This window comes from Panthera leo, chromosome E1 (assembly GCF_018350215.1).
Source record: "Panthera leo isolate Ple1 chromosome E1, P.leo_Ple1_pat1.1, whole genome shotgun sequence".
NCBI classification, from domain to species: domain Eukaryota; kingdom Metazoa; phylum Chordata; class Mammalia; order Carnivora; family Felidae; genus Panthera; species Panthera leo.
This window is the reverse complement of record NC_056692.1, coordinates 20,236,615-20,248,798: the sequence shown is the minus strand read 5'-3', so window position 1 is coordinate 20,248,798 and position 12,184 is coordinate 20,236,615. Positions and strand designations below refer to the sequence as shown.

The 12,184-nt window shown below is 42.4% G+C and overlaps 1 protein-coding gene and 1 long non-coding RNA gene across 2 annotated transcripts in view; one reads left to right on the top strand and one right to left on the bottom strand.

Annotated features, from left to right (window-relative positions):
• PSMD11 (proteasome 26S subunit, non-ATPase 11) overlaps positions 1 to 11,171 on the bottom strand; it is a 29,454-nt gene extending 18,283 nt beyond the window's left edge. The window contains exons 1-3 of the mRNA XM_042916389.1: positions 11,030 to 11,171; positions 8,605 to 8,706; positions 2,495 to 2,619 (exon numbers count right to left, since the gene is read on the bottom strand). Of these exons, the coding sequence (XP_042772323.1) occupies positions 2,495 to 2,619; positions 8,605 to 8,706; positions 11,030 to 11,120 (318 nt within the window). The 5' untranslated portion in view covers positions 11,121 to 11,171. The remainder of the gene's footprint in view (positions 1 to 2,494; positions 2,620 to 8,604; positions 8,707 to 11,029) is intronic.
• Positions 3,431 to 6,748, top strand: LOC122206821. Its single transcript, XR_006196582.1, has 3 exons — positions 3,431 to 3,687; positions 5,485 to 5,556; positions 6,642 to 6,748. It is a non-coding gene; the product is annotated as an uncharacterized LOC122206821 (long non-coding RNA).
• Positions 11,172 to 12,184: the final 1,013 nt, after the last annotated feature.

Here is a 12,184-nt window from a genome sequence, read left to right as displayed (position 1 = left end):
CTCCAACCCTTAGTGCTGTAATTGACCCAATCCTCACCTTTTGGAATATGACAAGCTGAAAACTGTTCTGTAGATCTATCTGACTTCTGCTCAATCCCCAATCAGAAAAAGGCAAGGAAAAATTCCCTCCTCCAACCTCCTGGGTACCAAACTCCCCAGCATAAAACTCCTAGCCCTCTTAACAATGTTCTGAAACAACTTTTGCCTCAGGCTGCAATACTACTGTGACAGGGACCTATAACTTGCTTCCCCATCCTTTCCCATCACTCAATCAAATATTAAAAGAACCTAGACTTTTCCAAGATGAACACTAGCTCCAATTTCCCCAAGCCAGAGACCTTGGAGTCCCCTAGAGAAATGTAGTAACAACACACTTTTATCTCAGTTCAATAAATTTATGTCTTAATTCAACAAAGTATCTCCTAAGCATCTACCACAGGGAAGGCATAATCCACACACTCCTCCAGCAAATACTAGTTCTGTAGCTCCTCTGCGCCAAACTACTCTAAGTACCAAGGGTACAGCAATGGACAGGACAAAGTAGCTACCCTCACGGAACTTATATTCTAAGGAGTAAACAGATGTTAAAAGTAAAATAAATATGAAGAAAAGTAAAGCAGAGAAAAGGATATGTTAGACAGGAGGGCCTAACCAGACATGGGGCCACATGATAAGGCCAGTAAATCCCACTAGCCAATTACAGGACAGTGCTAAATTATGATTTAATAGACTTCCACAAAGGAGTAGGAAGACTGAAGATTAAACAAATGCAGCTCTACCCATGGAGTTAACTCTATGCTCTGTGAAGGGACAAATTCCAGAGACGTCGGTGTATAAAGGAGCAGCTTCGATAATTAATTTTTCCTGCCTAAAAAGTTCCAAGTAACACACATCAATCTGTTTCACACTAATGTTTCTTGGTCAGCCCATTATAAGGCACCCTATTTCAAACAAAAGATGGTGTCACTTTTTCATGAGAACAAAGTATGATAAAAAAAATTTTTTGAAAGTTGAGTTAGATTAGAGTAACACCCCTTTAAAATCACTTTTTTTTAAGTCATTCATAAAAATAGTTCTAATGCTTTGGTTCAAAAGGCAGCCATCTAAATATTATCTATTTTTGGGGTGTCTGGGTGGCTCAATTGGTTGGGCATCTGACTTCAGCTCAGGTCATGATCTCACAGTTCGTGGGTTCGAGCCCCATGTTGGGCTCTCTGCTGTCAGCACAGAGCCTGCTTGGGATCCTCTGTCCCCCTCTGTGCCCCTCCCAGCTCACACGTACACACGCTCTCTCACTCAAAAATAAGTAAACATTTGGAATAAATAAACAAATGCATAAATATTTTTGACCTACCATCATGAAACATAGTTCTGCCACAAATTTGAAGACTTCTCTACAAATGGATTTTCTACAAATAAATTTGGTATATGGTATTTAAACTAGGTTTCAAAGAATCGTTAAGATTAGAGAGCAGATTTTACAAAAGACCTGATTTCAAAGTGGGATCCATATGTCCTAGATTTCTGAAATTCATTATTTACTCAATGTTTACTGTGCCCTTTCATACCTTTTACGTGTATAGCCACAGAGATTACAGCAAACAATGAGACATATAACCAACCAGCAATTCCTACCCCTGTCCTTACATATCTGACATTTTATATATTTATTGTCTGCCTTCCTCATTAAAATATAAGCCTCATGAGAGCAGTGACTGTGTTTTTACAAATGTATCCCCAGTACTGAAACAGTGCGTGGTACACAGCAGGCACTCAGTGACTACTAAGCAATGTGTCTATAGGAAAGACAACAACTGTATTCTTCCTACAAACAGATTTAAGCAACCACAATATACTGTTTGAATCTGCTGCTTTTTACAGAGTAAGTTTTAACTTTGGTGGTGTCTCCTCCTGAAGTGCAGAAATACAGCTATCTTTAAAAGTTCAGAAGAGGCTCACTGATTCCAAACAGGCACTGATTCCAAAGAGGCATTCTTCAATACAGGTCTGGTCTGAACTTGCAGACAACACGTACAGGTACAGGTACACCAGAGTCACTTCCGCACACACAAGACACAAACACATGGATGCTCACCCCTCAATAAAGGCATATATGCGGTACAAAACACGCCAGGAAGGGATGCCACAAGACTTAGTGCTCACAAGGAGCTTTGTGACACAGAATGAAAGGTACCACAGACACAGAAAACATTACAAAGGTGTGGCAATACAATACCTCAAAGACAAGAATCAGTTTGTAACCCTGATGTAATGAGGATTCCAGGGACCACTGACAATCTCCACTTACAAAGCAAAGCATGGAACAGACCCAAAGTATCAAATGCCCTGTAACAAAGAGAAACTGACATGATAAGTCCTGAGCTGTCCTCCCAGCTGTCCCTTCCACATTAGCACCACAGTGCAGGCAGGCATTTCTTTCACTGAAACAGATTTTTTTCCATACGGTCTGCCTTCTGCCATTAAAGCAGCTTACCTCCTGCCCTGTAGCTGCTTCCATATCAAGAAACAGATCAAGAAGAGATCGGACCAGACGAGCTGCCTTAGCCTTGCTGATGGAATTCAAGAAGGGTCGCACATACTTCAGGAGTCCTCCAAGCTCTGCGTGGAAGGTAATTCAGAAAAGAAAAAGTAAACATCAATATTAGAGACAAAATACCCATTAAAATAATGATCCAAGCTCATAAAATCCATCTAAATGAAGCATAGTAGGAACATAAAGCATTCTTAGCAGGTAACAGAGTAGCAAAAATGAGTCAACAACATATACCAAATATGTATTCCGTTCCGTACTCAGCTCCTGGATTACTATGAGGGCCCTGGGAAAAACTCACGGCTCTAGGCCTCCTTTACCCATCTTAATGAGAGATAAAAAGCAAAGCCCTCAGTCTCAGAACACAGTTTTCTAGAACGTGAAATATGCTGTGCTTCTGACACCTGAGGCGAAAATCACTCCCTCATAGCCAACAAATCTGATCAGGTTACAGGAGGGGTGTTTTGTTGTTGTTGTTGTTGAATTTCCAAGTCCACCGTGGCAGCTCCCCCTTAAACAGATGAAGATTTTCAATTCCAGGTTTCCTCCTCCTCCCTTTTCAAAGTTCTCCCCAGGTTAGACTTTTAGCAATATCCCTTCCCTGGCACTCTTCTGAATAAACTTTTCACAGAAAAGTTAGGATGTATTCCCCTTAAAGATATACTATCCATTAAAGATATATTTAAAATTCCTCATTAATCTGCAAAGCTTAAGTCTTAAACTATGACCAAAACAGGTGTCCACCACAGAAGTTTTTCTCCTTATAGGAAAAGAAGGTGGAACCGTAATTTTAAGGGAGCATCTTTGACCAAACTATGACCAAAACAGGGGTCCACCACAGAAGTCTTTCTCCTCTTATACAGGAAAAGAAGGTGGAACAGTAATTTTAAGGGAACATCTTTAGAAACAAGAGTAAAAATTGTAGAATACTTCAACTCAATAACTAAGAAAGTATTTGGAATGTAGGTTAAAATTACTTTAGTGCCACCGCCTCTTTAATATTCTTCAATTGTGGACTCACCCTCCTGAGGATTCTAATTCAGGGCAAGCAAACCTCACCCTCCCGAGAATGCTAATTCAGGGTCCTGAAATCCTCATCTGCCTGAACAGTAACAGGATGCATGGGGCTGCATCAGGTACAAAAGGAACTTTATACATAGAAAAGTTCATCTTTCTCTTCACTCTCCAGTACTGACCTTTGATTTCACTAAGGTTTTTCCCATTCTGCCACTCCATTCATCCCTGCATAGACTATACATGCTTCTGCTCTCATGTCTCACTCCTGCTGCATTCCCATGTAGAATTTCTCCCCCACCTTCTTGACCTATGTAAACCTTACATATCCTTTTAGGTCCAGCTAAAGTCCTGCTGAGTCTTCCATGACAACTCCAGACCACACTGATTTCTCCCTCTCAAATTCTTTTTACATTTATACAAATCTTAATTATATGCTCATAGCTTTAAAAAAAACTTCCTTTAGTATTTATTTTTGAGAGACAGAGTCCGAGCGCAAGCAGGAGAGGGGCAGAGAGAGAAGGAGACACAGAATCTGAAGCAGGCTCCAGCCTGAGCCGTCAGCACAGAGCCTGATGCGGGGCTCGAACCCACGAACTGTGAGATCATGACCTGAGTTGAAGTCAGACGCTTAACTGACTGAGTCACCCAGGCGCCCTCACAATCATAGCTTTTTAAAAGTAGTCTAGTACAGGAGCACCTGGGTGGCTCAGTCGGTTGGGCATCCGACTCTTGGTTTCGGCTCAGGTCATGATCTCACAGTTAGTGGGCTCAAGCCCCGCATCGGGCTCTGTGCTCAGAGCTCGAAGCCTGCTTGGGATTCTCTCTCTCCCTCTCTCTGCCCTTCCCCGACTCACTCTCTCTCAAAATAAATAAATAAACTTAAAAAATTTTTTAATAAATAAATAAAAGTAGTCTAGTACGATGTCCCTTCTCCCACAGTATTTCCTACTATGACAGAACAATTCTGAATAATCTCTAATGACAGGAATTGTTCAGAAAGTAGACTATTCGGATGTTGGTCAAACTAAATTGTTCCTTTATTTAAAACACAAGTCTGTACCCTCTTTCCACATGGCTTCAAATCTCTGAAGATAACTACCATTTATATCTCTCTAACTTTCCCTTTCTCCAAGCTAACCATCTTTAGCTATTTCAACTCTTCCCCCAATGTCCTGGTTTCTAGATTCCTTGTCACTGAATAAACTCTAGTTTGCAAACATACCACTTGTGGTAACCCAGAACTGAAAACAACTCTCCAGGTAGGATCTGACCAGTAAGGCCATGGCCTAATTCTCTTGATCTCACCACCACATGTAACACAAGGTAGCCTACTTCCTTTTTCCTAATAGCATTTTTTGTTTAGACCGAGTCCATTAAGGTCTTTTTTGCAATGACAGGTAATTCCCCATCTCCCTGTTTTGATAAATACTTTTAAGTATGTATCTTTATACTTACCACACTGAATTTAATCTTGCTGGCTTTGGCAATAACTCTGAATCTTAATCCTGTCCTCTACTGTACTGAGTCATCTACAAAAACAAGCAGGCCTTCTGAAATGGCTTTAGCCATAATGCCAGATGCTGACCAGAAAAATAAGGACAGATCCCTAGGACATGATGCTAGAGACTTCCCTTGAGGTTGACAAATGATTTTCATACCCTTTACCTATCATTAATATTATGGAAAATGTTCAAATACCTTGCTTACATCAGATATGTAATCTGTATCATTCCTCTAACCCAGAAATGGGCAAACTTTTTCTGTGAAGGGCCAGATAGTAAATATTTTCAGCTTTTTGGGCTATGTGGTCTCACTGGCAGGTACTCGATTCAGCCACTGTAGTGCAAAAGCCATCAGACAATATGTAAACAAGTGGGTGTAGCTGTGTTCCAACAAAACTTTATTTACAAAAACAGCTGGCAAGCCCCTGCCTATGGAGCTCTGCAAATCTACTGGTCTGATAAGGCTAACCAGAGAAGAGAATGGAGGTGAGTTTGGAATAATCCTTTCTTAATAAACCCACTGTCTTAAGTGATTAAAACCTACTTATCAAATAATCTGTCCCAGATATTAATGATTACCAGTTTAAAGTGTCTAGAAATTATTCTTCTCATTATCTTCATGCAAAGAGAAATAATATTTGCCCATCCTCAGTTTTCTTAATACTTCTTCATCCTCCATGACTTTTCTCAGAATAATAGTGGCTCTATAAATATATCTGCTAGAACTACGCTTTTGATATTAAAAGACAAAAATTGTCAGAGCCTAGAGACTTGAACTTATTTAAAGAGACTATCTGCTCTCTCTTCTCTCACCTAACTTGGCTTTAATTCTCTTTCTGATATCTTCTTTCTCTTTTTGAAAATCATTTTCCTTCCTGGAAAAGGCTGAAGTGAAACATGAACTAAGCAGCCTGCCTTCCCTCTAGCACCTGCTAGCATTACAGTAGTTGCTCTAAGCGCTGAGTGTTACTCTTCTTACCCTAACCAGAAAACAAACGACCTCTTCGTTGCCAAAGACTCAGCAATTTTTTTTTTTATTCCCACAGAATCTACTGACTTTTTCCTCCTATTTATTTATATTTATATGACCAGAATTTCCTTTTTAGAACCTCACAGAATTCAACATAATCCTTTTAGAATCTCAGGCTATGATATCTGCAGATCCTGACCCTGGCCATCATGTCTGATGGTGCTCAGCACCACTTTCAACTACTATCATGCATCCAACCTTGCCTAATTCACTAATTCCCAAATGACTGCTGTAGGTCAGGGACCTTATCTTACATTTTTTTAATGGAGTACTTAGCACAGTGCTAGCTGTATATTAAATGCATAATAAAACAAAACTGTAGGTTGGGAATAGACATCTCTTCTCAGGGAACCAAAAATCAAAGGAAACAATATAAACCTATCAATTATGAATAGCAGTTAGGTACATGAATGTAGGCCCAGCGACTTCCTTAGAGTTTCTATTGTATATACCTGTACCCATCAAACTCTTAGAAAACAATGATAAATAACTTGGAAAAGTTTCTGAAAGTCCTTATGATTCACCTGTTAAATTCCAACAGGTTGAGCTATACACTTCTAAAGTTCTCAGGTACTGAGTCACCAAAAGGAGAAGGGCAAGGAATAAGAAGATAAAATGAATGAATAAATAAATAAAATTATAAACTAATTCAAGCAGAAATAAATAAATAAATAAAATTCAAACAGAATAGTTAATATTTTGGGATAAATTTTTGAAGTGTTGACTACACTACATGCTACTTGTAATTATCCGTGCTACTGGAGGAAAACAAACATTTGGATATTTCAACGACCGAAAAACCTTAAATCACTTTATCTGACTTTCCACCTCTTTCAAGAAAATTACCTTATTAATTATATTGTGTATGGACTAATTATCAAAACTATTATGCAACACCAAGCTCACATTAACTGACAGTCCAAAGAAATCCATATGAAATATGTTAAATAGGAGGGAAATCAGTCTAAAAAAAACAAAAACAAAAAAAAACACAGGGGCACCTGGCTGGCTCAGTCAGAAGAGCATGCAACTCTTGATCTTGGGGTCATGAGTTCAAGTCCCATGTTGGATGTAGAGATTACTAAAAAAAAAAAAAAATAAACCTCAAAAATAAGTAAATGAATAAGTAAATAAATAAATTTTCTAAATGGAGGGAAAAAAACCAGTACCAACCATTGATAATCCATAAATGATTAACTACAGAAAGCAATAACCATTATACCATAAGACTATGAGCTCTGAAGTGGGACTAACTGATTCAGATCCTGGCTCTCCCACATACTAAATAAGTGACTGGGTAAGTTATTTAACTTTTCTGTGTTCAGTTTCCTTAGGTGTAAAATGGACAATTGTATCTACATTATCAAGTTGTTTTGAGGATGCAATAAACTAAATCATTTTTGTGCTTAAAAATGCAACTAGTTGATAGTAAGCATTTAAAAACTGTTTTTATCATAAATATTTTTAATGATATTTTAAATAAGATACAAAACCCATATAAACACATCCTCCCAATTGCATACATCCTTACTCAACTTTCTATTGCCTAAGCTTAATAATAAGTTAGTTATCCTTAACTGCGAAAAATCTTAGTTCTCAAGTTCAAGAAGTTTTGCTAACTTACACCTCCTGGGGAATATTATTTCGGGGAAAGTAATCCAGGAGGTCACTTACCAGAGCTTAATCCACTGCAATTAAATAAGATCTAAATTCACTTTAAAGTTGACAAAAAATCACCCGTTTTAAGCTTAAGCAGCCTTCTCTCTCAACCCTATTACCACTTTACTGGTCAAAGACCCTTCCTGGTCTCTTATTCCAAGGTCACACACACCCATCATCAGAATAGCATCTGAAGCCTACAAAGTCAGTGGTTCAATTACAACTAGAATGTTTGGGCAATGACACGCACAGAGTCCCAGGTAACAGTGGAGAAATCTCGGGAAGGCTCTTTTCATTTGTTGTCTTACTTACTCTGTATCAGGAAAAAAGGACTCACTCTCTCTCTCACTCTCCCCCCCCCCAAAGAAATTCATACCTCTCTCGCTTGCTCTCCCTCCCTCTCGCTCTCCCTCTCTCTCTCTCTCTCTCTCTCTCTCTCTTCGACTCACTTGGATGCAAAGTCCCTAGTCATTTTCAAGACAAGGGCCCAAGTCGCTATGCATCTTAAGTGTAACAGAGCTGAAATCACTGAAGACTGCTGCTACTCGTGCTGCTGCCCTTATGTAAGGGAACACAGTGAAAATTCCAGCCAGAAGCAAATCAGAGACCACCATATCCCAGCAGGGCCAGGAGCTTCCCTCACCCGCAGAACAAAACTGTTCCACGGAAGAACAGAGTTTAAAGTTCACCCAGCTTCCTCCTGAAGAACCGAAGCTCAACAAGTTGACAATAAAATGACTACCAATAAACTGTGTGGATGCATTCCTAGGATCCTTTACAGAAACTTGAAAAACCTCACCCAACATTTCAGGTAAAAGAGAAAGCAAGCCATTTGCAGCACTTACCTGCAGCTTGTCCAGTCTTCGCCAAGAGAGACCCGAGTTCCAGGATACTCTGCTCTTTGACCTGCACTGCCTCCTCATCATTCTCCTGAATGTCACGCTTCACTAGGAGAGGAAAATGCAAACCTTCTTAAAATTCTGACAAAAAATGAAGACTGAGGGAAATTTCACCCTCACAAGACCAATTACAAACACTGTCACCAAAAGACAAGTTCTAGATAGCTAAAAACAAACAAACGCACAAACTCTAAAAGTGAAATCACGTGGGATACGTCCCATGTAAATCATAAGAATAGATTTCTCTCTGACTTTAAATGTGCCTTTTCATTCTATCAATTAGAATTTCCCTTACCCACCTACACTGAAATCTCCATTGCAGTCACTTGGTTAAAGCAAAATTCAAACAAGTTCTTCTTATTTGTGGTGGTAAGCCCCATGCTGGGCACTATGTTACTGAAAATATTAAACATACGTATACGTTTACCTGACGCAAACTAAAATCAAATGACCAAGTTACTGATGAGTAAAAAGCCAAAAGTCTTTCAATAAACTTTAAACCTGTGTAAAGCCTCACTGATGGGTGTGCTAGGGATAAGCAGTTCTAGGAAGCCATTCAGGAAGAACAACCCAATCAAAGCTCCAGTGTGATCCTTAGGAAGGACTGGTGCTTTATAATGGATGCAGGACCTGTTAAAACAACTTTGTTCTATCTGTCCCACTTTCAGCTGTTAATAACTACTCTACCACTCACACTGAACAACCCCTCCGAGTTTGCGGTGATAATTTTAGCGATCATCACTAGTTATCACTTCTCTTACAAAGCATCATGACTTGACAAAAACCAAGATTTTGATACTCCATGATGGAGTCTGGAAAAAGTACGGCTGTAACCATCATGACTCAAGCTTGCTCTAACAGGGAGGCTTTCAGGCAACTCTCTCCTAGTAGAGTGGAAATCACAAAATGTTCCAACTACAATTTTTACTAATAGTTTCACATTATAAAAGACAAAATATTAGGCACTAAGCACACATACAAAAATAAAATCCATACTTCTCACATTAGTGTGTACTCACAGAATAAAAATACATGTGTGACTGAGATGACTCAGTTCTGTAACTATAATAACTTAATTCAAGATCAGAACTTCAAAACGAAAACCTTTCATTTACCAATACGATCCATCCACAGATGCATCTTAACCCCCCACCTCCTCTCCGAGCCTCCAATAACCCCAAAGACAAAGACATCAAGATCCTGTCATTGTCTTTTCTCCCCTGCAAGTCAGGAATATCAAAATACAACAGACTAGGAAGTCAACACGAAAGCCAACATCCTGGAGGTCCCACATACACGTGCATTCTTACACTACTTGTTGATCCAATTCGAATCTTCTCAAGCTACATTAAAAAGATCACATTACTACATGTGCAGTGAAGAGCAAGCCCATGCCCTAACCGAACCCTTTACGACTGAACATTAGCCTTCTGTCTCACAAATTTCTGTTCACACCTGAATCCCGATAGAAACCTGTCATAAGGGACTGGCTGGAGCTCCCATTTCAGTTTTCCTGTTGGGCGCAAAGCTAAGGCAATCATACTACAATGTACCGAAAAGTGTCTTTAATTTCTTCCGGCCGTGTGCAGCCGGCCGGTTCCCCGAACTCCGCGGCTGACAACTAACTCCCCGAACTCACTTCCCACCTTCTACAAGGGAGACCAGGACGATTAGTCACCTCCTCGAGTCGGACGGTCCCATCTCGCTCTTACACCCTACACGGGGGCAAAGGAACGTCTCGGGCACCTCTTCAAACCAAATGCCAATTGTCAGTGTGTGTCCCCTCGGTATTTTCCACATTCAGAGAGAGGTCTCCCTTTAGTGGAGCCTTCCGATGGGAGGCTGGGGAGAGGTAGCAGCTCCCAGCGTCCCGAGGAAGAAAACTCCAAGAGCAAAGCGAGCGCTCGCGCTGCCACCCGGAGCGGGCTGTGCTGATAACAACGGCGGGAAACCCTGTCTACAGCGGGTTTCGCCAAGGCCCTTCAACTCGAGGCTCTTAGTCCTGCTCGCGACAAGCCCGCCGGCCGGCACTGCTCCCGGTCCCGGGCCAGCCCGCATGGGCCAGAGCCGGGGCAAGGCTGGGGAGTGGTGGGGGCCCCGGCTCGGCCCACCCTCCCACTCCACGCTGAGCCCACCGTGAGTCAGCAGCCGGCGAGGGAACGCCGGGGCTGCCTCGGGGCTTCCCACCCGGGTGGGACCCAGGGGGCTCCAGGGAGCTGCGAGCGGCCTGTGCCCCCGGCCCGGCCCCCCTCACACACAGTGAGTCAGCAGCACCAGAGCCGGATAGCCCGGCCCCGCTCCGCCGCCGCCGCCGACCCGCACAGGCCGAGCTGAGCCGGCAGGGTCAGGGAGGGGGCGCGGCGACCTTTACCGATGGAGTGGAGAATGTCGATGGAGGCCTCCCGGTCGGTGCTGAGTAGAGACTGGGCTCTCTGGAACTCCACCACCGCCGCCGCCGCCATCTTACCGCTTTCACACCGTCCCCGGCCGCGGCCGCCGACGCCGGAAACACACTCCCGGAAAGCCCGCCCTCGCCTCCCTCTTCTCTCATGGCCCCTCCCCCCCCCTCCCGTTCCCAGAGCACCACGGGAGTTGTAGTCTCTCCGCCGGGCGGGGCCTGAGGAGTGAGGGTGAGCACTGGGGCGCCTTGGCTGGTGGGCGGCAAACTCCCCAGCACCGCCTAGCGGTCAGCCCGCGGGCGAAAGAGGCGGTGCCTAAGAACTGGAGCCGGAGGCTAGTCTCCACCCACCCCAAAAGAGGCCTCTTAGCGGCGACTCCCGTAGCTCGCCCTTGAGAGGAGTTTTTGAACCCTCGCCTAGGTATTCGTGGAGAGCCGTTTGGCTTCCTTTGTAGCTTCCACGTTTAACCACTCATTCAGGGCAATGAAAGATCTTATATAGTGCTCGCAATGTGGCAAAGAATAGCACCATTCAAAGGCGTTCAAGTGTCTAACGACATTTGTCACACACACACACACACACACACACACGCACGCGCACACACTTTCCAGGCTAGGATCCTGTAGAATCATAGCCAGCCTGTGATTAAACCCACCAGTGCCGGGGAGAACTGATGTTGGAAAGTGAAATCTCATCTTTGCCCCATTCAATCAATAAATCCCTCTTGGGAGTCACACCAAAGTCTAACGGCTACCTGGACTCCTCGGCTCAGAAAAGAAAAAAACTGGAGTTTTCTCTCTAATATCTCCAGTGCCTTCAACTAAAATCAGAGATATCTGAAAGGCTGTCAAGTGGCCGGAGAAAAGACCTTCTATGTGACCACTGAAGGGAGAGCCTAAGGGAAGGGCTAAAAATATAACAGAGGCAGTTCAATATGAAGAATATTTTTCTCTGGGTGAAGACAATCCAAAAAAAAAATATGTTGTCCCCTAAAGGGACCTGTAAAGGGAATCAACATTGCTCTCCTCTCTGACTGGGTTAGGCAATTTATGTATCTTCTTTTATCCTCCCAACAATGTTCTGAAAGAAGATACTATTTACACATCTTTCCTAGATGAGGAACTGGG